Raw genomic sequence first — 25455 nt, forward strand, 5'->3', positions numbered from 1 at the left:
GCGTTAGGAACAAAATAGCTTTCCAGAACAATCCTTTGCTAGTCCAGTAAAGAGGAGAGAGCGCTTCGCCTTGGCAAAGACCTGCTACGGCGCTCGCAAACTGTTTGTGGAGTATTTTATTCCAGCAAATAACATGTTCTTTGCCTGAAATTCCGGGGGGGTGTTAGACAATCAAAGTGTCCTTAACTGCGGCTGGATCACGGCCAAGAATCCTTAAATTCATTATGAAATGTCAATAATCCGAGCCCTGCTTCACGTGTTACCTTCAGCCACCACTGCGAGAAGCTGGGTAGCTACGGACTGACCCGCCTGACTGACTGCAGAGCTCTGTCCTGGCTAGACGGGTGTAAATACCATCAGATGAAGGAGAGCATAATATTATCAGCACCTTGAGAATTTACTTGTCTCTAGTCTCCTGCAGGTAACAAGGAGAAATTTGTTTCCTCTGCCCCAGGATAAATCTACCTGAAAAAGTGGTGCTGCTAAATAAGCAAAGGCTTCTCAGAACCAGAGATTCACAGAATGTGTCAGGTTGGAAGGGATCACAGGGGTCATCTGGTCCAAGCTCACTGCTCAAGCAGGGTCATCCTAGAGTGCATGGCACAGGATTGAGGCCGGATGGTGCTTCAACACCTTCAGTGAGGGAGACTCCACAACCTCTTCTGAAAATCTGTTCCAGTGTGCTTGCACAGTAAATAATTTCTTCCTCAAGTTCAAGTGGAACTTTTTGTACATCAATTTCTGCCTTTTGCCTCTCGTTAACAATAAGCTTATGTGTAATAGCCATAAGGCCTAAATGAATGACTGCTGGTGCTAGTCTATTAGAAACACATTAAATTACCAACAGAACCTGACCTGTATGAAGTAGAATTGAAAGAAATTATTTTTTACAAAAAGAAGACTAAATTTAGGGGTTTTTTAAATACTCAAGCCATGAAAAGTGTTTGGAAAATGCATACAGTCCTTTCAAACTGCTTAGTTAAGATTAATTTTTCATCAAGTGGAGTGAGATACTAGAAGGCAAACCAGTGATTTTAACCTTTATATACTAGGTTTAAAAGCAGAAGGAAAATGTGTTGGAAATACATCAGTTTTAGTTTGCTGCATACTTAAAACATATTTAATATGCAATTCATATTGCATATTAAATGTCACCAAATAGTAGTACTTGGGAGAGCTTTTACACAAAAAATGTTATCATTAATCACTATTTACATTTGCCTTGCTTTTCAGCAAGTTCAGCTGCAGAAATAAAAACTGGTCCAACTACTAATATTTATCTATATTTGCCTACATTCCTTGTACCCAATATGTTAGGTTCTCCCCCCATGCAAGGTGATCCAATGAGGATTGATCTTATAAACAATACCTGGGAGTGATTATTTCTTTGCAGGCAAAACAGAGCACCCAATCCTTTCATATCTCATTTTTCCTATAGTATTACCTACCATTTTCAAGGATAAATAACTGTATTGCCTACAAACCAGGAGTAATCTGTTTCTCCACATTATACAAACAGGACATCCAGGTCAAAAGGATCATACATATGCATTTTTGATAGTCATGGAGGAAATGGTTGCAAACACAGTGTAGTTGTAGAGGATTGGGCTTTCCTAACCCATTTTTCTGTTGCCCTCTCTATGAGATTTTTAAAGCCGAAGATTTTACTGAAGCCTCCCAACTTCATCACCATCTGTGTGATACTGACAGTGTGTACCTGTATGTAAATCATAAGGTGATCAGACCCAACCATTAACCCAATTTCCAGAAGTTCCCATAAGTAAAGAAGTTTCAGTTCTTGAGGGCTTTTATGAGATCTGGTATTTTGGGGAAGCAAGCTGATATTGGAGTGTCTAAACATGGTTTCAAGGCACCTAGTTTTAAGCATGCTTTTTAAAAAGTGCCCATATAAAAATTAGATCTTTTCCAAGATTTAAGAATCATGAATATGTATATTATGAAAAGAAAAATGGATCTGGAATATAGCTTCTAGATAAGGTTAAATTACTTTTCTGAAAAACAAAAGATTTTCAGTTGGGTTACATTTTGATTCGGGTTATAACAATTCTATAAAAAATACACCATTTTCATTATGCTCTTTCTGAGCAGATTTACTCTTCTGACAGTACAGACTTAGAGGGTACCTCTGGCACACAAATTATAGGCACAACATGTTGGCCACAAGAGCTGGAGACAGAAATTTTATTCCCCAGGCTGCTTGCAAACTTAAGATGTTTCTGTTAAATTTGCATAGTCCCCCTGGATAAGCATGTCCTGTCTGACACAGAGAAGACATGATGGATACCAGAGCTGTAGTTACCTACCAAAGCTAGCTGGTCCATAGCATTCAGATTTCTTTTAATGTTTGTTTGCCTTTTTATTGCCCCGAGTGGGCAGCGGGATATTTTTAGGACAGCAGCAGCAGATGAGAAGAGCAAGAATCAGTGTGGAGCTGTGTGTATTTTGGTGGAGTTCATCCCCAGGGAGTTCTGTTTTATTGATCTCTGCATGCTCCATGTGAAAGCAGAGGAAGGTCTGGAGAGACTCCATTTTAGGGGTTTGGGGCTTAACTTTCTCCCCACATAGCAGTAACACTGATATATAACATTTCACAAAATCTTTGTGCCTTTAGTTTTTTGAAGAAAAAATATTAAAAGAGATTACAGATCACGGTATGAAGGGCTTTATTAGTTTAAAGGGTTGTAAATTTGCATCCCAATGATGTGTGTTTATTCTTTTTCCAGTGTTCCCTTACTTTCCATAATCTAAACAAATTCACTGTCCTATTGAGAATTTATCCTTCGATAATTAATCCTTTGAGAATTAATCCTTTGCTTACCTTTCTTAGGATTTTACAATAAATAGATTTTGCTTATCTTCCCAAACAGAAGAAATCTCTTACTGCTTCCTCTTTTGGCTTTCTGATCCAATGAAGTGCAGATGCAGAAGAGTTTCCAGACTCCTTTTGGAGTATCTAGTGTTACCCCATCCTAAGTGCAGGATCTGACATTTCACTTGTTAAATTTTGTCCCTTTAATCACTACCTAGTGTTCCAATCTATCTAGATCCCTCTGTAAAGCCCCCTACAGAGTCAATAGCACCTCCCAGTCTGGTGTCACCAGCAGATCTGTTAATGGTGTGCTCAGCTTCTGCATCCAGATTGTTGATAAATCTACTGAACAGAACTGGCTCTGGACCTGAGCCCTGACAAGCTTCCCTGGGCACTAGCCAGATGTGGCCCCTCTCACTACAGCCCTTTGAGCTCTGCCTGCCCTTCAGCCAGTTCTTCAGCCAATGCATCATGAACCTGCTCATCCCACGGTTGGACAACTTGTCCACAAAGGTGCTGTGAGGGATAGTATCAAAAGCCTCGCTAAAATCCAGAAGAACTATATCCACTTTCTTCCCTTTATCCACTAGGCAGCGACCCTACCATAGAAGGATATCAAATTAGTTAAACAGAACTTTCCTTTTGAGAACCCATATTGACTGTGTCTGATGACTGCATTATTCTTTAAATGCCTTTCAGTAGGACACAGTATAATCTTCTTAATTTTTCCACTTAACATTTTCCAAATTAACTTCCAGTTAAGGAAGCTTTGTTTAAAGTTGTCTGTTATTTTGCTGACCTTTTCATTTTTTAAATTAAGTTTTTGCATCTCGTTGTCTGTTTGGAGGAGTAGCTTTAAGTTTTGCTGAATTAGGTCACAGTTATCCAAACTTACCAATATAGCAATAATAAATTTTACAGTCTTAGTTGAGTTCTTGACATCTTCATGACAATCAAAAATAGAAATGGACTCAAAACTGCCCGTATGGCAAGCAGCTAAATCTTGACAAGCACATCTCAGAGAGCAAACAGGAATGTCTTGCAGAGATGTGGAACATCAAATATCCAATAATCAGGCAGCAGCCAGCTGGTGGGGTTAGCTACTTCATGTGCAGCTAGAATACAGTTATTTTTAACAGGTGGCACAAAGACTTCAAGATGCATGTACAGAAGAGAATAAGGTTTGTAAAAGTTCTGCTGAGACCTACAACAGCAAATACCCTTTTTAATCACATGCCTGGTAAAGAGGTAAGATGTTGGGGAATTGCAAAGCAAATTGGCCACATATTGTTTATCATTTCATTATTATCTATCACTGGATAGATAATATTCAGGCTATATTTCATTTAAAATAATTTACATGAGCTGGTGCTTGTTGTTTACCTTGCCCTAGGATGGATGTGCTCTGCTGGAGAAAGCACCAGGTGGCTGCTTCATTTGTTGCAGATGCAAGATCAATGAGGTGGGACCACAAAATAGGGGTTACAAGGCTAAGGGTCTTTGCTGCTTGGGGGAACTGACAAGACCAGGAAAATCACAAAGCTAAATCTTTCTCGTTGCTTTTTTCCCCTTAGTGTCTGTGTGTTTGACTTGTAAAAGGCATTTCAGTTTGTAGAGCTGAGGACTCAGAGCTGAAGGCTGAGCAAATGGGAACATTGTGTGAGATGTTGAAAGAGCTAACTCTGGAGCAGCAGGTACTCAGAATCTGTCCAGGCTCTGCCTCAGCTTCCCACTGTAAGATGCAAATAGTTCCACCCTCATATTCCTCCAGGATACTGTGGAGATGATTTGTGAAGCAATCCGTGATGAGCACCACAGAGAAGCTCATCAGGGAACAGTTCTACATGGAAAGCAGAATTTGTGAGTAAATCAGGCCTGGGGCTAGACAATGAATAACAACACCAAAATAGTACTGACTAACTGCTCATTAACTGAGCACTGCCTATGCTGTGCCTAGTGGGAATTCCTGCAATGGTCATCTGGGATAGTAGTACATACAAATGAGAGAAGCAAATGGAATATGCATAAACAAACCTACCTCTGACATTCCTTAAACAAGTGCTTAACTTAGCCTCTTTGATGATCTTTTAATGTATTTTTTTTCATTTATTCAGATTCTGTTTAAGTATCCTCAAATGTATTCACACCCCCATTGCAAGTATTTGTTTAGCTGGTATGGACAGAACTGTAAAGAAATGTAATCACTTTTATGGCCTTCTAATTTCTGTTTCATAGTTGCTTTCTGTAGTAATTTTCCCAAGTGTGAAACAAACTCTCAGAACAAAGAGAGCATGTAAAGTCTGAGAAAGAAGACACCAGAGAGGCTGCTATCTGTAACATTTTTTTTTTCCTCAAAGTTTCTGTAGAGGAATTTTTTCTCGAGAATGTTAGCACCTGAAGTTTTGTCACTTGATCTTTAAAGGATATGACTGACATGTTCATATCAGCACTGCAGATATATATATTGGAAATCTATTTATGTGTATTGTGTTCCGATGAGTAGGATAAAAGCTGCTGTGCTTTCCAGGGGGAAGCCTCTCATACAAGAATTCATGCTAGTGAACAGTTTTTGCGACAAGGAAGTAAAGGATAAAAAGTCATGGGAGCCACACTTGCCAGAGATACGTTGTTATACTGTAAATATCTTTAAAGTCACTACTTGAAAGGTTTTTTAAAAGTCACAGTGGTTCTTTTCTATAAAGTATGGCTTACTCCTCCCTTTTGCTTAAAATTTGTGCATGTCTTTAGAGTGTGCCATAGAGAGAATGAAGGGCTCAAGGATGTCACTTAAAGCTCAAAGACACAAGAGGTGCAGTGAGAAGCTACACAACAAATACATTTTGTGGAATGGGTGGTCTTTTGAAACACATCCTTAAGCCATGCCTAGTGTATTTCCCATAAAATGCCATTCTAAGCATGAGCAGTGGCCTAAGCTCTGTTCTGGCTGTATTACTATGCTGTGGCATATGAGGAAGTATTTGGCCCAGACTCCAGTAATTGGAGAACACCCCCACCCCCGAAATAAAAAACCCAGTAGGCAGGAGTGAAGTTTGAGTGTGAAGGAACAGAGCAGCAGTCAGTGAGAGCTGTTGGATGCTCTCTGGGCTGGGGGCTCACTCTGGCCTAGAGCTGAGCCTTACTGCTGTTAGCAGCCACCTCACCTGCTCCAGGGAGCAAAGGGCACAAGTGGAGTCTCAGCAGCACTGAGGAATAGATATCTGAGTTAAACTGGAAAATGAGCTCCAGCTGATACACTCAACGATTTCCACAACTTTTGAAGATGTTTTTAGCTAGGTAACTTACCTGTTTAACCAAGTGATGTATTTGTCTTTTGTGTCTTCTTAATTTGAGCAGTCTGGAACTGAAGCATGGAGTTTAACTGCACCCCAGCAGTGCAGCAGTGCCCCAGTGCCAGGTGAAACCTTACACAATGCAGCCCACAAACACAGGGGTGCTGGCTCTCTGTTTTGGACAGTTTGCGTATTAATTTAGGATCCCCCTTTCGGTCATTACTAGTTGGTGTTGGTACTTTTTCATCTCAGTCGGCTGTTTATCACTTTATCAGTAGGTGGCAGTAATAGACGAGCCTGTGCAGTTTCTACTTGTAATAGGAATTTGGTAAAGAAAAGACCCAATTTTAGGGTAAAGCTGCTCATTTTGTTTGTTCACAAGCGTGAGTGGTGTAAACGTACTTGACAAACTCAGACATACATCTTCCTCTAACAGACAGAAAAGTTGTTCCCATACCAGTTCTGGTATTTGTGGCTGTATTTAATTTAATAGTGCTGTGAAACTGAATTCAATTAGATGCAAATGTACAATATTTACCTAGAGATTCAATATGCAGGTGCCTGTAAAATTTTATGTAACACCTATTCTGATAAATTTGCACACATTACTATTTGTCAGTCTAACGACTTTAAGTATTAGTTTTCAGTAAAAGAAACCTGTATTTCCTAGGAACCACTCCTCCCCCAAGTTTCCTTTAGTCTCCTTGAAGAAACAAATCCATATTCTGATGCAGACCCAACAGACAGCCATAATTATGGCATTTTCTAGGAAAATTATGTATAGAGATTTTTATCCCTATATAATTAAGATATAGGAAAAACTACATAATCAGGTCCTCCCAAAGTACGTAATTTGTTACTCCTTTGATATCAGAAATCCAGCTGGGTAAATGACCACCTTATTGAAGTTTAGGCTTTAATATGTACCTTTACAGACTGTTGTTCCCAATGTGGTCTTTCCTTCTGCTAGAGCTGATCCTGTTGTAAGTCACTGCAAAAATGCCTGGTTACAATGTCCTTACGAGTCAGTGTTTACCTTATTGACACTGACAGCAAAGCTTGTCATTTATTTTAAGCTATGGTGTGATGTAGAATAGCTTAAACTTCTCTCCATATTTTTTTTTCTCCTTTGACCATAATTTCATAGAGGCTAGCTTAAAAAATTTACCTGTCAGCACCAGCCAAGCACCCTGCTACTAATTTAATACATGGTATAGGAAGCAAAGAAGGGGAATTTAGTATATAATAGAGAGGAGGAAAGTAGTTTTTAGTATTGAAATGGTAGCATCTTAAATTCAAAGTAAACCAAGGAGATTAATCTCAAGGAGGCAAAACAGCAGCCCCACATGTGCTGTTACAATTTACCACCAATCCACCACTGGGAACTCTCATTTCATCAGAGCAGCGAGAGTTGGGATATGAAGAAAGGATTACTCATAAATTGTCAAAAACTCCTTGAATCCAATTCAGTCCTGAAGTTCTCACTCCGTGAGATGGCAGCCCCAACTCACACAGTTAAGAGAGAGCACCCATTACTTTCTGGGCCTGAACTACAAATAAATGAGCTTAATGGCATATGAAATGAAACACAGAGAGAGAGAGAGGAGTACAATGTTAGGATGGCAGCAGGCCTGGTCTTATTTTTATTGAAGTTAGCAGGAATCAAATCAGACTGTTTGATGAAAATATAAACTCATTGCTTCAGCCTGCAGGAAACCTTTCTGTTAGATAAATCCACAAGTTGGAGACCTTTTTATTTTTTTATACCATTGTATACTTCATGATATCATATGTATTCATTATTTAGAAAAATGTACAAGATCATTCAGATACTTTTGTGTAGAGCTGAGACAAGGTGCTTAAGCATGAAACTCAAGTATCAATAGTAGATTATCCAAACCGCCTCAAAGGTCAAAGCAGCACAAAATATAATAATGACAAAGACCTTTTATGGTTTGTGGGGATTGGAGGAAAAGATATTCTTTTAAATGTTGATTTGTGGATCAAGTTGGCATTAAAAAAAAGCAAACCAGATGATGCCATTCTCTTTCAGAGAGTCAGTTTTTTGATGGTGTTCTTTAGTAAAGTAATGTATTTGAATGCAATTCAAAGCTGTTACAATTTTATTTGAAGCGCTGATCTTCCGAGTGCAACTCAACCTCTTCCTCTTCAAATTAGTAATTTGCCAACAGTATATCTTCCTTCAAGGAACTGGTAAATAAGGCCCAAGGATATTAGAGAAACCTGTTCTGTTTTCCAGTAAGGAATTATGCTTCTACAGTTTAACCTCTTCAAACACATTATAGACATCTGCTAACATAAATATGCACTTTATGTTATTCCATGTATTTTTTTTTAAAATTAGAAGCATGAAATCATCTTAATAGATACATTTTCTCTTTTTTTAACCTAATGAAAGTTGTGAATTGATGAAAGAAACCACAAACATGGGAACCAGCTATTTAAAACATAACTCAAACACACTCATGACTCCTTGAAGAAAAATTTTGGAGAAAAACCTGAAGATCAAAAGAATGACATTCTCCTCTTGTGAAAAATAATTCTGGATTTTTGTAAATGCAGCTCTTGTAACCAGAGATGTTCAAAAGCACTGTGAAATGTTTCAATCTCAGGATGTCAGACACTAACCCTAATTGGAAACAGAAAGCAAGCTGTTTGCAATACTGTAATAAGCTGTGGCAATTTTGTTATTTTAGATGGGAATGTTAATGATGAGCTGCAAATGCAAGTTATTGCAAAGCCTTAGAGAATAAGGCTGTATGCCCTATATTCTCCTCCCATGCTGTTCCAGTTAAAACCATACATGCGGAAGGACAAATGAAAATGTTGCCATGGTGATCAGAGCAGTTACCAAATCATGCACACTGTAGGAAGAATTCCCTGAAGAACCTTATTAAGCATTTTGTTGCTCTTTTTAAATAAATATTTTCAGAAAGCCTTTTTTATTTCACTGTCAATAAAATAGTTACTCAGTTAGCTAAACCCTATTTCTCTACCCCAAAAATAAAAACACACCATGCATTAAGAAATATTCTTCTTAAAAGTTAGGAATGGGATTCTTAAGCTGAAAACTTTAAAATAGGAACCAAGAATGTCCCTAACAAAAATAAGACATGTTCAAGACATTTGAATGTTTTTCAGCATGTCAAGCAGCTCTGTGCCTACTAAGATACTGATGTCTTCAGCTGCTCAGTTAAAAAACTGAATCTTTGAATGAAAGACCTCCCAAAAACCTATTGGTTAAAAGGAATATTGTTATGTAGGGTTTTTTTACAATAATGCTGCATGTGAGACATGAGGTGAGTTCTGCCAGCAGCAGAAGCACAGTCCAAAGCCCCCTGTCTCGTGTGACCAGGCTGGTAGCTGAAGGCAGTCAGGTGAGGCACATCATCCAAGTTGAATGGCAAAGAAAAAAAACCCTGTACAATGCAGATATCTTGTATTTCCACTGCACAAAACAGTACAGCAGACATCGATGGAAATTGCTAAAAATAAGCTGGAGAAGGTACATGCACTTTGGGGAAAATGCACATAGCTTTGTTCACCAAGCAGCCCTTTTTAGCATCTAAATTCAGAATTTAAGTATACCCCAAGGCCCCCAGTTCCTCAGCTAGTTCTTTGCCTTGCAGGTATTTAAGATGTTTATGGAATACAAGTTTGTGCACAGGAAGGGAGGAAGCTTGATCTATTATCGGTGGCTGTTCAGAGTCTCAGCTAATACTCGGCAGTTCTCCAACAAAATTGTCTCCTGCCTTATGGGGCTGACTGATACATTGTATATATGAGGTACTGCAGTGAGGGAACTGTCCTAATGTACCAGATTGGAAAGCAGCTTTCATTATTTTTTTAAGGAGAATAATAATAATAAAAGTCTGTAAAGTAACAGTTGCTTCCATCAAGTGCCTTGTATGAGCTTAATTTTACTTCTTGAGTAAGGCCGTCTTATTTCACACCTCATTCTTTTCCTCTCACTGCACTTTGAAATTAAAACAAAAAAATTTCCCAGAACCTCCACAAATTATTTGCTGACAACTAATCTGCAGCCACAAAATATACAGACATAGTGGCTGTCAGCAGCACAGTGGTCTTGCTGCATATCCTAGAACAACGTTTATTCACCATTACTCTCCATCCCCATAAAGTCCTATTCTCATGGGCAAAAGCATGTAGAGGGCTGCTCAGAAAATGTAATCCCCCTCCCTGTGCTGTTCGGGGCAGATTTACACCCTCCACTAAGTCCCTCAGGAAGAGTTATTTCGGAGTTCAGTTTACTTTCTAAATAATTCAAATCATTACAATTTGAAAAAAGATACAAGCAACCACATTTTTCTACAATTTTATTGATGCAATCCTGGTGTGTGACTGTACATCTTCATTCTGCTTGTAGCTACAATGGCACTTTACTAGGACTAGTTTTGTAGTCAAGTTTCTTACAGTCTTCAGAAAACATATTTATAGACACCACTTACTCTATAAGACCGATCATTCCAAACATTGTATATCACTGGGACTTTTTCCTAAATAGTGCTACTTGAGAAAAAGGTCACACTACTCTCTTTAGATAGAAATTTGTAAAGGCAAATGAATTGAATTCACCTTCCAAAGAAAATAAGAATGTTAAAAATAGCTTCAAGGATTGGTATGACTCATTTAGGTCCCAGAAAAATCTATGGCTGGCAAAGATATCTACAATTTGATACTGTACTCAATAATTTCATTAAGACCAAAAGAATATTTATGAAGAACTGAAATTAAACTTGTACATTTCTCTGAAAGATAAGCATTACCCTGAAATTTTAGGTTTTTTTTTTTTTATTTTAGGGGCTTTTTTTAGCAGAAATTGTACTACCTTCCAAAAATATTGTAGTTATGGGGTAAGTATTGACATCTAAAGAAAATAATGCTAAAAGCATGCAAGACTGATACCAAGTTTTAGCAGATGACATTTTTAATTGAAAACTGACTCAAAGAATAGTACAAAAGAGTTTCTTCTCCCTAAAGGGATTTTCAGATGCAGGTACAGGAATAATAAGGGGATCTTCTCCAATGTGTGCATCACAATATGCCAATAAATCTGCTGCAGCCTTGGATACCTAATAGAAGAGAAGAGAGAACTACTGTAACACTTAATTCTGAACCGATCTGAATTGCATAAATGTTTTTCATAGAACAAATTATAAGGGAAGCTATCGTAAAACAGGGAGTAGATTGCTTCATCCTTTAAATTATTAGACATCACATCTCTCAATTTGCTCTTACTAGGCCTTACATACATTTTGTCTAATGTTGTGACATAGATGGTATCAATTGATATGATCCATGTCAAGCTGTTCCTCTCCATCAGAAGGAGGTCAGGAGCACAGAGTCATTAAAACATTTATACGCTAACCTCCCACAGGCAATACGGCTTCTCCTTTAAAGTGTCTGCTTCTGTAGAGGAACCTGCTTCAGCTCATACTCCCACTCATTGGTTTTAAGTTTTCCTCAAACACTCTCTCTGCCCTTTGCTGCTCTGGATGCAAAATAAAAAGTTATTTAGGCACGTGACCATGGGATTAAAAAGAAGCAATAAATCAGGAACAAAACTTGAATGCCACGTGTCATAGCTCTCATTTAAGCTAAATACTGCTCTCTTCAATGAAGCAAGACTAATGTCTTCTGCCCAGTAAGTTACTATAAGTAGTCCTTTATTCACAGCATTCATTTAAACTTGAGCACTACCTTAATATTTTTTAACTTAATATTTTTATACTTCTAAAATAAACAATTCTCAAGTCTCCAAATTCAGAACATGGGGTTATGCTTACTGAAAAGTCATATAAAAATGTAGCAGTGTGTTGAATATTTGCAGTGAAAGCTATTTTGCATTAAATGAAAAATGAAATATTAAACCTTGTAACTTTTGCAGCTTTGTGCCATAGGAATATTGGTGACAGTAGGCCAGAGTGCCTCATTTATTTTTTCAAGAATTTAGAAAGTATATACATAATTTTTTGTTCTGCTCTGTCAGCAAGATATGCATAGCTATCTGTATCTCTTTGTTTTGGTGAATTATTGTGGTTTCAATATTCTGATATTTGAGAAAATGAATTCTGGAGTCCTTACAAAGAAGGCTTTTCCATGAGCACCATGACAGCTTGTCCCCAGTCAAGCACTGAGGTCAGCATGTTTGCACAACTAGAGTGAAGAGAAGAAACAAATCAGATTTCTGGTGTTTTTCTAGCAGGTGTGTCATCAGTGTTAGCTTTAAGCTTCCCCACTTGCTTGCTTTGACATGAGCTCAGCCCATAGCAGGCTTCAGACTGGACCTACGAAGTCAATGGGTATTGAATCAGAATTGGCATGAAATTTAAATGACGTTCTGAAGACAGTTACAGACTCTTTATTTCTTTATTTTCATTATTTTTAATTTCTGTGCCTTTGTAGAATGCTTAAACCTGTGAAGTACCTGTGGTTGGCACCCCAGTATAGACTATCCCCCCTAACCGAGGAAACAAGAGTGTTATTTAAAATTAGTTTGTCTTTGAATTGGCCTGTAAGACATGTGAACAGCAGGCTGCTGGGCACAGGCAAAACAGAAAACTGATCAAATCAGAAGAGGTGTTCACAAGGACCAGTGCTTCTCAAGAAGGAAGCAGGTAAAACAAGAATGTGTGGAAAGTTACAGACCTCAAAGTACAAAGGATTATAATGATTTTCCCATAACGATCTTGTTTCTTCCATGCATGGATAAGCAACATCAGCCCAAGTATATTGCTTTTCATTCAGTGGAAGAGAAGCACAACTTCAATCCTCATTCTTAGAAGGAATAAACCCAATAATATAATTTCCTGTTTCTCTACGTATTGCTGTGCTCTGATATCATCTAACAATTAAAAGGGTTTTCACTACCAAAAGGTCAACATACATTTTTGTATCTAACTTGTTCTGTAATGCTGGTGGGAATGTTGTGAAGCAGAGTAATACATTCACAGAATCACAGAATCACCTAGGTTGGAAAACACCTTAGAGATAATCTCAAATCAAGTTCAGCCTTTGACCTAACACCACCACCTTGTCAACCAGACCATGGCACTTGCTGCCACATCCAGTCTTTTCTTAAACAACTCCAGGGATGGCAACTCCACCACCTCCCTGGGCACCCCATTCCAATGCCCTATCACTCCTTCCTGTGAAGAGAAACCCTTCCTTCAATGTCAGAGTGTTTAAATCACAATTTAGTTTGCTTTTAAACAAATCATACTATAGTTTATTTTAAAAAAATCCTGAAACAAGGAACTGAGAAACGTGATCACATTTCAGCACATTTTCACAAACTAAACCTGCACTGGGCCATAAAATAAGTGTATTTTCATCTGTTAAGCAAATAAAAGGTTTTGAGAGGAGAAATCCTCCCCCTGGGATTACAGTAGTCATGAAAGTGAATTACAGCCATTTCTTCACTGGAAGTGGAGTAGCTTAGGCCTGCACAGTGGAATAATGACCATTCACAATGGGGAGTTAAATGAGCTGATCACAGTCCAGGAGCAATGAAAACATGAGTTCCTGCAGCTGTGAGCAGTGTCGGCAAAGTCAGACCTGTGGCCCAAAATAGAGCAAAATACAGCATTGCCTCCAGCAAGTTTCCTGCTCAGTGTCATTATTGGGAAGAGCAATGGTGGAAGGGCTGTGCACTGAGCATGGCACCAAGGCTCCAGCAGGGATGGCTACTTTGGCACAGTCAGCACCCAGAGGTGCCCCACGGCCAGGGCTGCAGCCTGTGCTGTGAAAAGGGATGTGCTGATCGTCCCGTTTGTGCCATGGAAGGAGTTAAATGGAGCCCACCCTATTGTAGCTTTTACTTGCCTTTGGGGTTATTTGTAGCTGAATGTTGCTGGACAGTTCAAAATAGCTTTTCCTGAGAATTAAAATAAATGCATGTGATTTGAATATTCAAATGAAGCTAACACATTTATCATGTCAGCTTTCCAACGCAATACGGCTTGGTCTGCGGATTCAAAGTAATTTATACATATTGCAGAAGTGCCTAAAGGAAGAAATCAGATTCCAGTTTGATTAATGAATTCTAGCAGAAAATTAACATTTCATTTTTTAAAAATCTTTTAAGGTGTATGGAGTAGAAGTGATGGAGTATATAGGTATCACACTGATCTCACATTTTGTAGAATTACTTTTACTCTCTCTAGCGAAAACCACATCTTGTTACCAAATCAACAAAGGGGAAAAAAATCTAAGAAAACACTCAACCCTGATGCTTTAAAGAATTAGTCTCAGGAGGACTGTGAAATTTTACCATTATATTTCAGAATAGCAGAGGTGATAAAAACTGCCAAAGTTAGAACATCCTGTTAGCTGCACTAATAATTATAAGCTTTAGTGACAGGGCAAAATGCTGCAATTACTATGTCTTCTGTCTTGCCGTGGGTTGTGACTAATTACCATCCCTGCTAGAACACCCCCTCTGCTTATCCTTTACATCCAAAACAAAGAGATTCACACACATTTATTGGCATTCCCACTGTTCATCTCCCAACACTATTCACTACCAGTTAGGAATACTTCCTATCTTCCTAAGGAAAAAGAAAGTGGAATAATAACTGATATGCCAAGGGTCCTAAATGTCAGAGCACTCTTGCTTTTCTGCTAGGAAAGAGAAGATTAAATAGTGCTTTATTCTGAGGACAACTCTGATAAACACCAATACTAACTTTGCTTTCTCAATTTTACTGCTAGCATCTTTAGAAGACATTATTCTACTAGTCACGAGGCCACTGTTCATCTGATTTCATTTGGTATTTCCTATCTTGAATCTGCATTTCTGGCTTTCTACTTCTTCATTATAACTCTAGCTGTTCCTCTGCCAGGTAAGACAGGTTCAATTATGATCCTTCTTACAGTTTACAAAAACACCCACAGTACTCCTCCTTCCAGCTACCGATCAATACACCAATAACTCCATCCTCCTCTGTTGAGTTGCCTTGTTTCTTTCACACCTCAGCAGCGAATTGTCTTTGTGGAACCTCAGAACACTGCACTGCTTTGCTGCTCTGACTGGCTAGAGGACTTGATAGGACTTCTTAAATTTGTTGAAAAATCCAGAACACAGTGGGGAGTTGGCAACTATCCACACACTTTTGACTACAACACTTTAATTGAGCAGACCCAACTCTTGCTGGTTACAGCAGGTACTGTGCATGGAAAAAAAGAGTGCCTCTGTAGTAGAAAAATAAACTGGAACTTCTGATTTCCCCAGTCAATAACACAGACACCTCTTCAATGTTAGCAATGTGGTCTTGCCTATTGTGGGAATAACCACTTGGCTATGGCTGTTTGCAAAAGAGGGTTTAGTTAAATTATTTGGAAAGCACTGATCTTTTGTTAAATGTCTAACTAGTTTAATCAGATGCAAGACACTAGAAAAAAAGGCAGTAAGTTCATTTATCTGCCTTCACAGTGATGATCTGAGAACTTAAAATCTCCAGTTGAAACCACTGGAAAGTTTCTTGGTAAAATTTGGCTATGCTGAAGCCCACACTTAACTGATTCAAGATTTAAAAGCCAAGCAGCTTTTTTTAAGGAATAAATAGCCAAGCAACCACTTCTCACAATCCCCCATATGCTTGTTCAAAGAAATTCTAGAAATCAAGACATTCTGAAGAGTTAAATTTGTTTTATATTAGTATAGGAACCCTCATAATTCTGAAACATGTCAGATTTTCTTTGGCGTGTTTTCAGTCACAGGCTGTTTTGAAAGGTGAAATAATTGCACTTTCAAGCTATCAGTTTTTTAGGTCTGCCACATTTGCTAATAACTGTGTTCTTTTTAATTAAACTGACTGCAAAAGTAACCTATGTCTTTCTTGCACCTTTGTCTTTCTCACATATGTAATTAAGGGTGTTATACGCTTAACTAATGAAGCTATCTGCATAACTGACCTAATGATGTGGTACATGACAGTTACCACTGAATATGTAGAAGCAAGTTTAAGACAATCTACTAAGTATCAACAATTTCAAATTCCAGTAAATTGGGCTATATTTTTCCAACACTTTCCTCTGCCACCACCCCCTTGTCAGTTCTGGTCATGCAGCTGCCATACGACCTGAGTTGGGACTAACCAAGGCAGACCTTCATTTACTGCAGGAAATAAACACCTGTCCCTGTGAACAGCTTATGTGATGAATTTGTAACACACTATGAAAGAGAGAAACTACTTTTGCAAATTCAGCGGTCTTACAAGACATTGCTAAAAACTGCCACAAAATAGAGCGACTGAAATTTCTATTTTCATATAAGAAAGACTGATCACTCATCTGAATTGCACTAATATTTCTGAATTATAAACACTTCTTTTCCAGCTGGTGAGTTTGTGATCTGAGACTATTTTAAAAATCACAAATATATACTACTGTCCCCATGCTGACTACATGCAGATTTTCAGCACACAGGATGGATGGACAAACAGACTGAGTTAAAACTACTTGAAGATTTTAATGTACAGCATTTCTAAATTGTCCTACTGACTTAATAATCTCAGTTACAGTTTGTAACAACTCAGTTACAGCTATTTGCAGAGAACTGTGTAATTTAAATGCATTACTTTTTATAGATGGAAAGATTTAAAACTTCTTCCTTGTAGAGACTGGATTTTTTATAAAAATAATTATTCCCTATTTTCAGAGGCAGAGAGTAAAAGAAGTGAGCATTGCTTTCTTAAAAAGTTCTGTGACATTATTAGCTTCTACGTGCTTGATATTCCAAAACATTTTAGACTAGTGGAAAACAGAATGACATGCAAGAATAATCCACAGGATTTTCTAGTTAAAAAACCTGAAATCTTCTATTTAATAGTGCCTTTAACAAAAATATTTAATCCACATATATTTAGAGGTATGATGAAACCAAATTTTCACATACAACAAGTTATCAAGTGTGAAGAATCATAACTGCATGCTGCAATCATACACATTTTTTGTGCAATGACATCTGCACTAAAACAGAACAGAGCAAAGCAGTTCAGCTTGTCTCATCATTATTCAAAAATATTGCAGTATCTTAAAGACTTTTTCCGATTTTTGAAGGAGAAAACCCAAGAAACCGGGGCTGCACTTAAATTCAGCTACAGGTGACAAAGAAGAGCACCCGGGCACCCACCAGCTGATTTTAAGCATTCACAAAATACCACTTTTGACAAATGTAACAGACAGTCACACAGAAGCAGACTTGAAGCCAGGCTTTGGAAATCGCTTCACTAGAACCCACCAGTACTGTGAGTTAGTATGCAATCACTCACAGTACTGAATAATGTTTTATAGCTCAACACAGATTCTTGTTTTCTGCAGTATTAAAGGGATGCTGTTTCACAAACTAGTCAGCAAACTCAAAATATCAACAATAAGTCTAAGTTTACCTTTATTCTATCCATGTATGCTTCCATTTTCAATTGCTCCACAGCTTTCCTGGCTTGAGAAATACTGGTTGTACTGTTTGACACTAGTTCCTTCATTTTGTTTTTCCTAGAAGAGACAAAGTTGAGACCATTTAAAGTACAGGTAGCAAATACAGCAGTCACTGCAAGGACAGTTATCTGAAGTCTAACCAACCCTCGCCCACCACATCAGCACTGCCAGGCTGTAGGTCACAAATACAAAGCAGACACCATTTATTTCTGTTCTCTTGTTCCATGGCACCTTATTGCATTAGATATTTGCATCCTCCATCCTCAGCATTCTGCCTGAATCCTGCAAATGACATACAAATGCAGAGCATATGACCATGACTTCAGTGTGAAAATGGTTGCCCTGGTTCGCGTTGCCAACGCAGAACAGCTGTTCCCAGACAGACCTTGCAGGCATCGCACAGTTTGGCTCCATGCCCCAGTTACACCTAGAAACATCAAAACAAGCTCAGAAATGTGTGCAGTGGAAATGAATGCCACACCACTCTCACCAAGCATCAGAGAGAAATTTTAAGATAGAGAACGACTCAGAATTCTGACTATCAATAAAAGAAGTTTAGAAATGAAGTAAGATTAAGAGGACATAATGCAGTGGTTTCCAACTTTTTGCTTAGACATCCCCAGTAAAGTCTAAAGATTACTAAACCCAGTACAGTACACCATACAGGATAGGAATGCTTTATTTTTTTTAAAGATCTGCAGTTCTTGGGAAGGGGCATCTAAGTAAGATATGTCAGTGTTTGGTTCTCTTGAATTGCTACTCCCTGAGGGATTAGGAGTAAATCAATTCAATATCAAGCAGTCCCTCAGCACTGTTACCAAATGAGTCAAGACATCCACATTCAGACATTGAATAACTTACAATATTTATGCCAGAGGTGGTCTGCATATTAGACCCATGCTGACACCACTATGGAGGACTGGCCCAGCCCAAGAACAGTTATTATTTTGAATTCACTGGAGGTTGGACTAAGCACCAAGCCTCAGAAACCAATACAAAGTTCAGCAGAATGCAAAGGACACAGAGTGGGAGAGGCAGATGGGACACATGAGAAAAACACACAAGGAGGCATTTTGCATTGCTGCCAAAGGAGTTTTAGGCTCAGATCTTTCAAAATGAATACTTCCAACTTATTGCTGGATAAGAAGCAAACACCCAGAATCACACAAATTTCCCTTCTTGAACCTTGATAGCATACCTGATCAGGTCACTGGGGTATAAGATACAAACAGGAAATAAAGACACTGGAAATGCTCTTGTAAAAAAACCTGTATGTGCAATGCCCCTGTTAGACTCAAGAGAAGTACACTATCCATAGTACAGAAAGAATGGAGGAGTAACTCTCTAACTGCTTTGATTTTGCAAAACACAAATGCTCAGAGACAAGGCAAAGACAGTTTTTTCTTCTCACAGCCTGGTATGAAACAGACTATTTCTAAAAATCAGTAACCTGTGCTGTTAAACAGGATGGTGGAATACAAATGCCATGGTGAGCCATGCTCAGCACTAATTTGAAGAAACAAAAGAATCTTTTTCTTTCAGGTCAAGTATAAGTCAAGGCAGGGAAATGCTACTTTATATTAGTTGTGCCAAAGAAAACAAGAGCTTTAACATATGCCAAGACAAAGAACAGGTTTTTTGCACATACATGTGTCATTTGAATGGAACACAAGTTTCCCCCTTGTGTGCTCTGATGAAATAAAATCGTGTCAGAACACAGCAGGTTCTTTGTCTTCAACTTTGTTTACAATCTTTTAACTCATATTCCTCACAAGGCACAGGATTGAATACATGTGGAGGAACTGGCTTTGCATAAAATGCCATGTATGGTACAAAACCCCACAACCAACCCACAGCCTCCAATCAATTTTGAGACGTGTTTTGACTCGCAGTGGAAAGTCAAACAGCAGGAAGGATACGAGACAGTCACAAAAGGAGAAGATTCTGAATTACAGCACATCTCTGGACTTTTTGTTTGACTCAGCCCCCTCACTTTTAAGTATCAACCTATCCATAAAAATTAGAATAAACACATTTAGCTTTGTTTACAAAATGATACCTCCACAAGGATGAATCATTTGAATTTTATCATCTCCACACCTACCCTACTAATGATCACAAAGCCAAAAAAGTTAAAGCTAAATCAAGTCAGAGGCCTTTCTACATTTGCCACATACATTTAAATTAAACTGAATTAAGCAACTGCAATTCCTTGAACAGTTCAGAGAATTCCAGATCTCCCACGCGTTTCTGGCAATTCATTCACTCATACTGTAAAAGCTATAAACATTAGTGTTAGACAATTTGAACTGTCACTGGCTGCAACAGAGTTGGCAGGAACACTGTTCATAGTACTTCCAGCTAGTGTTTAAGCATTTACAGAATAAGGATTGAGTTAAGTCCATAATAGAATTTTGAAAAGGCTATTAAGCATAAAAATGCTTTAAAAAACCTGAACCATGTTTCTAAAGCAATGCCACAAAGATAATATATCCTTATTTATATTCTGAAACACCAAATAGGAAAATTTTAACAAAGAAAATATGTATCTTGTCTAGTAAAGCAATTTAGAAATTTTTAGCTCTAATTCTAATAAATTCTAACATTTTAGTATTAGAAAACAACCAGAATATGAGGCTTCATAAAAAAAGAACTTTAAAGCCAAAAAAAGTCTGGCATTAGGTGTTTCAGACACTGGAGAAAATTTCCACTTATTCCCAGCAAGGGTTTGTTTATACTCTGAAGCACAAACATTTGTTCTGTTCCAAATCCTGCTCCAACCTTGGCCTTTCCATGCATTTAAATATTTAACTACTATATTTCTGGAAGTGTTTAGCATCCATTCAAGTATTTAATTTCAATATTTTTACTGACAGGTCTGGTTGCATAGCCTTCTAAGACTGACTTCTCACATACCAAGCTACATATACTTCTATCTTCGCTCACTCTCTGCAAATACAATACATATTTGTGCATCATTTAAGGCCCTATTACATGTGGTGTGATGTTGACAATGAGAATTATACTCACTTTCAAACCAGGCTGTGATAAAGGTCCTTGTTGCAGACAAAGCTTTGTATGACACTTGATTCTGTTCTCCTTAGGACTTATGATAATAACCTTAAGCTTAATATTCTTTAATGAAATAAAATCATTACTTAGAAATAATGCTCTGGAGAGAACAGAAATTTTAATTACGAGAGAATCTATTACACACCCATCCCCTGGAATGTGAGGAAGCCTCTCCTTCAAACACCCTCTTGCAGGATATGTTTCCTCTGAGGCTGCAGCCTGACAAATGGCTCCGGAGATCCTCTCTCTTAAGACAACTCCTCTTACACTGTCCAAGTGTTCTCTAGGCCTTTAGTCCCACAGAAAGGCACATTTATCATTTATTTTTATTGTACCTGGGTGAGCAGTCTGTAGGAACATGGAATGGTTTGCCATGTTGGAAGGCACCTTTAAAGATCACCTGGTTCAAGGCTCCTGCAATGAGCAGGAACATCTTCTACTATAACAAGTGGTTCAGGGCCCCATTCAACCTGACCTAAAATGTTTCCAGGGATGGGGCATCCACCACTTCTCTGGGCAACCTGTTATAGTGTTTTGCGACACTAATGGTAAATTTTTTTTCCTTGTATCTGGTCTAAATCAACCCTCTTTTAGTTTAAAAACCGTTACCCTTTGTCCTTTTGCAACTGGCCCTGCTAAAAATTCTGTCCCAGTTTTTCTTGTAAGCCTCTTTTTAATTACTGAAACACTGCAATAAGGTCTCCCCAGAGCTTTTGCTTCTCCAGGATGAACAATTCTAACTCTTTCAGAAATCCTTCATAGGAGAGGTGCTCCAGCCCCTTGATATCCTGGTGTCCCTCCCCTGGACTCTCGCTCCAATAGGTCAATGTCCTTCCTGTGCTGGGGACCCTGGAGCTGGATGCAGTGTGGGGTCTCACCAGAGCTGAGTAGAGGGGCAGAATCGCCTCCCTTGACCTGCTGGCCATATTGCTTTTGATACTTAAAAGGAGTAACTTCTCCCCATCATTTGAATTACCTAAAACCCCTTGAACCAGAAATTCTCAGCTGGGTTTGCTAATGCTCATTCCTGGCTGTTTTTACGTTGGATCGATAGGGGCATACACAGGTCCTGATAATCACCGTAGTTACAGGAACTATGCTAATGAGCAGCCTACATGCATTCTGCATGTGACTGATGCAGCCAGCAGACCTGGCTTCTACAGGAGCTCATTTATGCAGTGTGTTTTTGTGCAGCACACCGAGTTCATTGACCTGGTCTCTGTTGATTCTTTTCTTTTAGGGGAACACCAACCATGCCAACAAAGAACAGTGACAGCAGCTACAGAGCCTTTTTTAGCCAAACAGTTTCTGCTGACTGGCACCCCACACCAGACAGCCCTTTCCTAAAGCATCACTCCTGGGAGCTGCATATCAACAGCCTCCCAGCCAGCTGCATTTTCTGGGGTTTTGTGCTTTTTTTTGCCTTACTTCATCCTTTTTCTGAGTGCAGGTAACGCATGTGTGCCAAACTTCTTAATTTCCTGGGCTCCTAAAAATGCTTGTGAAGAGCAGCTCTTCTTATTTTGTTTTTACAATGGATGATTATACCCAACAGCACTTCAAAGGCAAACTTAACTTATGATAATGCAGAAAGCTGCATAAATATTTGCAGGTATAGCTTGACCCTGCATTGGGGTAAGGAGTGCAACTTTTGCTTACTAAACATTATAAATATTTGTTAGTAAAATGCAGAAAAAGTCTGAAGACTTGAGTAACATAGAAGCAAAATAGAATTTTCAAGTTCCTTAGGATGGATTTCTACAAGTAGGAGGGATGAAAAGCCACAATTTCCCCCCCTCCAGCTCCAAGTACAACCTGAAAATGCCATGCCAGAAAAGCAACCTCAAGAATTCAATCTAAAAAGCTCTAAACAAAATTGCTGCCTTAATCTGAAGTACTGGACCTGAAATTACTAGATTAGAAAGCCTGAGGTTGACAGCTCTGAAGAACACCTTCCATACAAACTCTGTACTTCTTGGACCGCACAATCCAAGAGAAAACCCAATCATTCAACTAAGTCCCAGTGACATTAGCAGGAATCATCCCTGGATAATGATCTGCAAATCACATCCTAAACTGAGGAGAGATCTTCACATTTAATTATCCACTTGCAGGAACATAAACAGCAAAATTTACAGCCTCCCAGCTCTTTGATGCCAAACAGGTATACCAAAAATATTAAAAGAAAAAAAAAGGAAAAATAAAAGGAAAGAAACCCAATTTTCCCTGCTATCTCACTTCTTACTCTAAGATTTACAGCAACTGATGTAGCTCTGTAAACAGAGAGGGAGGGTAAAGAATCCTTTTTCTATCTCATGCCTGCACAAAGAAACACTAGAAAATCACTACAGCTTTTCACTCCATCTCCTAAGGAGAAGCTTAGTAATACAAGCAGAAATGACTAGATTAAAGGCAAGACTATTGTTCGTGATAAGGAAAGAATGTAATTTTCATACCATAAACGTGGTGACTTTGAAAATAACTTCTAATCATGCAACTGCAAAACAGTGAAACTCCAACAGCTCAGTTCTCATCTAACATATTCAGTACTATATCCAGTCTAACTGTCAAGTTCCAAAAATTCTTGCCACCGTACCCAAATTTTTACTCAAAAATATCATCTTGCTTTTCAACATTTAAAAATCAAAGGAAACAATGGTTAAACTAATACGATATTTCCCAAGGACAATATTTTCGTGCAATATTATTTATCACCAGCATACAGGTTATGTGAACATACACCCCAGTAAACCATCAGAGATCCGTAAAGTCTGAGGCAAAAAAGATGATTCCTGTCTACTGTTTTACCGCTTTAGGTAATTTAGAAAGATAGCTGTGAGCTTTTAAAGAAATGCACAGGGAATTCTGATTATTCCACTTAAACTCCTCTTAAAACGTATTTGAACTGATTTGTAACCTACAAGGTAGGAAGAGCGCCTCTGGGAAGCTCGGCACTGCATCGCCTGCAGGGCAGAAGCGTTTTTCAAGTTGTTATTCCGAGTTTTGTGTCTCACTGCACGGCCCTAATGGCTCTGCTGTGCAGCAGCTCCCAGCACCGCACACCAGCGATCGCCGCCGGCAGCAGCCGGGCAGCGGGACTTATCCTCCGCCAGCGCGAGCCAGGCAGCGGGAAAAGGGGCCACTTCCTCGAGCCTTCGCCTCAGGCAGCTGACGGAGGAGGAACGAGCACGCCGGGCAGACCCCCTCCCCGCCGCCCGCGGGATACCTGGGCTCGGGGCAGCTTCTCCGGAGAAGGATGTGCCCCGCCGGTGCCAGCGACAACGCAGCCCAAAGCCCGACGCCGACTCCTGCGGATAACCGGGAAACTCCGGCTCGCGCGGCCGCCGCTGGCCCTTGTTTGCCCGCAGCAGCCCACGGGACCACCGGGATGCCGGGCGGAGCGGCCAAGGCTTTCCCAGGACACCAGCGCCGACCGCGAAAGCCCCGCGCGGAAACCCCGACCCGCCCCGCGCTGCGCTGCGCGCCCCCGCCGCGCCCTCCGGCACCTTCTCCCGCCCGGGCCCCCGGGCACTCCCTCCCTGCCTCTGTCCCTCCCTGCCTCTGTCCCTCCCTCCCTGTGTCCCTCCCTCGCCGTGCGGGGCGGCGGGCGGGCGCGGAGGCTGCGGGCAGCCCGGCGGTGGCACATGGCCCTGCGGGGCGGGGCGGCCGCGGCCCCCGGTGCCACCGCCCCCACGCTCTGCCTCCCTCTGTCCTTATTCCTGCTGCAGCCGCCTCCTGCCCCGGCTCCAGCAGGCGCTAGGGATCAAGCGATCATCCAGGTATTTATCAAACAGAATCACACATCACAGAATCAAAATCAATTAGGTTGAAAACGACCTCTGAGATCATCGAGTCCAACCTTTGATCGAACACCACCCACTGTCAGCTAGACCATGGCAATAGGTACCATAGCCAGTCTTTCCTTAAACACATCCGGGGACAGTGACTTTGGCACCTCCCTGGGCAATCCATTCCCATGTTTAATCACCCTTTACGTGAAGAAATTCCTCCTACTGTCGAAACTGAACTTCTCCTGGCACAGCTTGAGGCCATTCCCTCTCATGCCATCACTTGTTACCTGGGAGAAGAGACCGACCCCCACCTGGCTCCAGCCTCCTATCCAGTGGTGGAGAGAGCGATAAGGTCTCCCGAGTTTCCTCTTCTCCAGGCTAAACATCCCAGCTCCTGCAGCTGCTCCTCACAGGACCTGCGTTCCAGACCCTTCACCAAGTTAATTTCTCTTCTCTGCACATGCCTCAGCACCTCAGTGTCCATCCTGAATTGAGGGGCCCAAAACTAAACACAGAATACTCAAGGTGCAGCCTCACCAGTGCTGTGCACAGTACAGTCACTGCCCTGGTCCTTCTGGGCACGCTATTCGTGATACAGGCCAGGCTGCCACTGGCCTTCTTGGCCACCTGGGCACAGCTGAGTCATGTTCAGCACCTCCAGCTCCTTTTCCACTGCGCCACTTTCCAGCCACTCTGCCCCCAGCCTGTAGAGCTGTACCTCAAACAGCAAAGCCCGAAGGGCACTGGGATTTGGGGTGAGAGCCCACAGTGCCTGTCCCGCCCTCACAGCGAACACAGGAAAGATGAAGTAAAAAGCCTACCATGAGGAATGGAACTGCTGGGGGAAATGGGCTGCTTAGACTCACCTTGTCAGGGCTACTATGTCAGAACAATACAATTCAGCTTCATGGATCAATTTTTATATGCTTCTCCCTATAAAAGCTGTATGGATCAGCAGCATTTAAAAGTGCCAATTAACATTTTTAACTGA

The 25455-nt window shown here is 40.0% G+C and overlaps 1 protein-coding gene across 2 annotated transcripts; it reads right to left on the reverse strand.

Annotated features, from left to right (window-relative positions):
- Window positions 1-10476: 10476 nt before the first annotated feature.
- Window positions 10477-24175, reverse strand: GNG4 (G protein subunit gamma 4). Of its 2 annotated transcripts, none has more exons than XM_069008518.1 (3): window positions 23900-24175; window positions 17553-17658; window positions 10477-11234 (listed from the first exon to the last, which is right to left on the reverse strand). In XM_069008518.1, exons 2-3 carry the CDS (start codon window positions 17646-17648, stop codon window positions 11106-11108), a joined length of 225 nt encoding a protein of 74 aa, XP_068864619.1. In that variant the 5' UTR covers window positions 17649-17658; window positions 23900-24175; the 3' UTR covers window positions 10477-11105. The 2 variants fall into 2 exon arrangements, with proteins under 2 accessions (XP_068864619.1, XP_068864618.1); XM_069008517.1 differs by lacking the exon at window positions 23900-24175 and adding an exon at window positions 17746-17839.
- Between the last annotated feature and the right edge of the window lie 1280 nt (window positions 24176-25455).

Source organism: Aphelocoma coerulescens, chromosome 3 (genome assembly GCF_041296385.1).
Source record: "Aphelocoma coerulescens isolate FSJ_1873_10779 chromosome 3, UR_Acoe_1.0, whole genome shotgun sequence".
Classification (NCBI taxonomy): domain Eukaryota; kingdom Metazoa; phylum Chordata; class Aves; order Passeriformes; family Corvidae; genus Aphelocoma; species Aphelocoma coerulescens.

Excerpts from the sequence above, each read along its gene's own strand:
- GNG4 (XM_069008518.1), bottom strand. The coding sequence starts at position 17,648 with ATGAAGGAACTAGTGTCAAACAGTACAACCAGTATTTCTCAAGCCAGG. Across the intron at positions 11,235-17,552 it reads CATACATGGATAGAATAAAG|GTATCCAAGGCTGCAGCAGA; the intron begins GTAAACTTAGAC and ends CTCTTCTATTAG.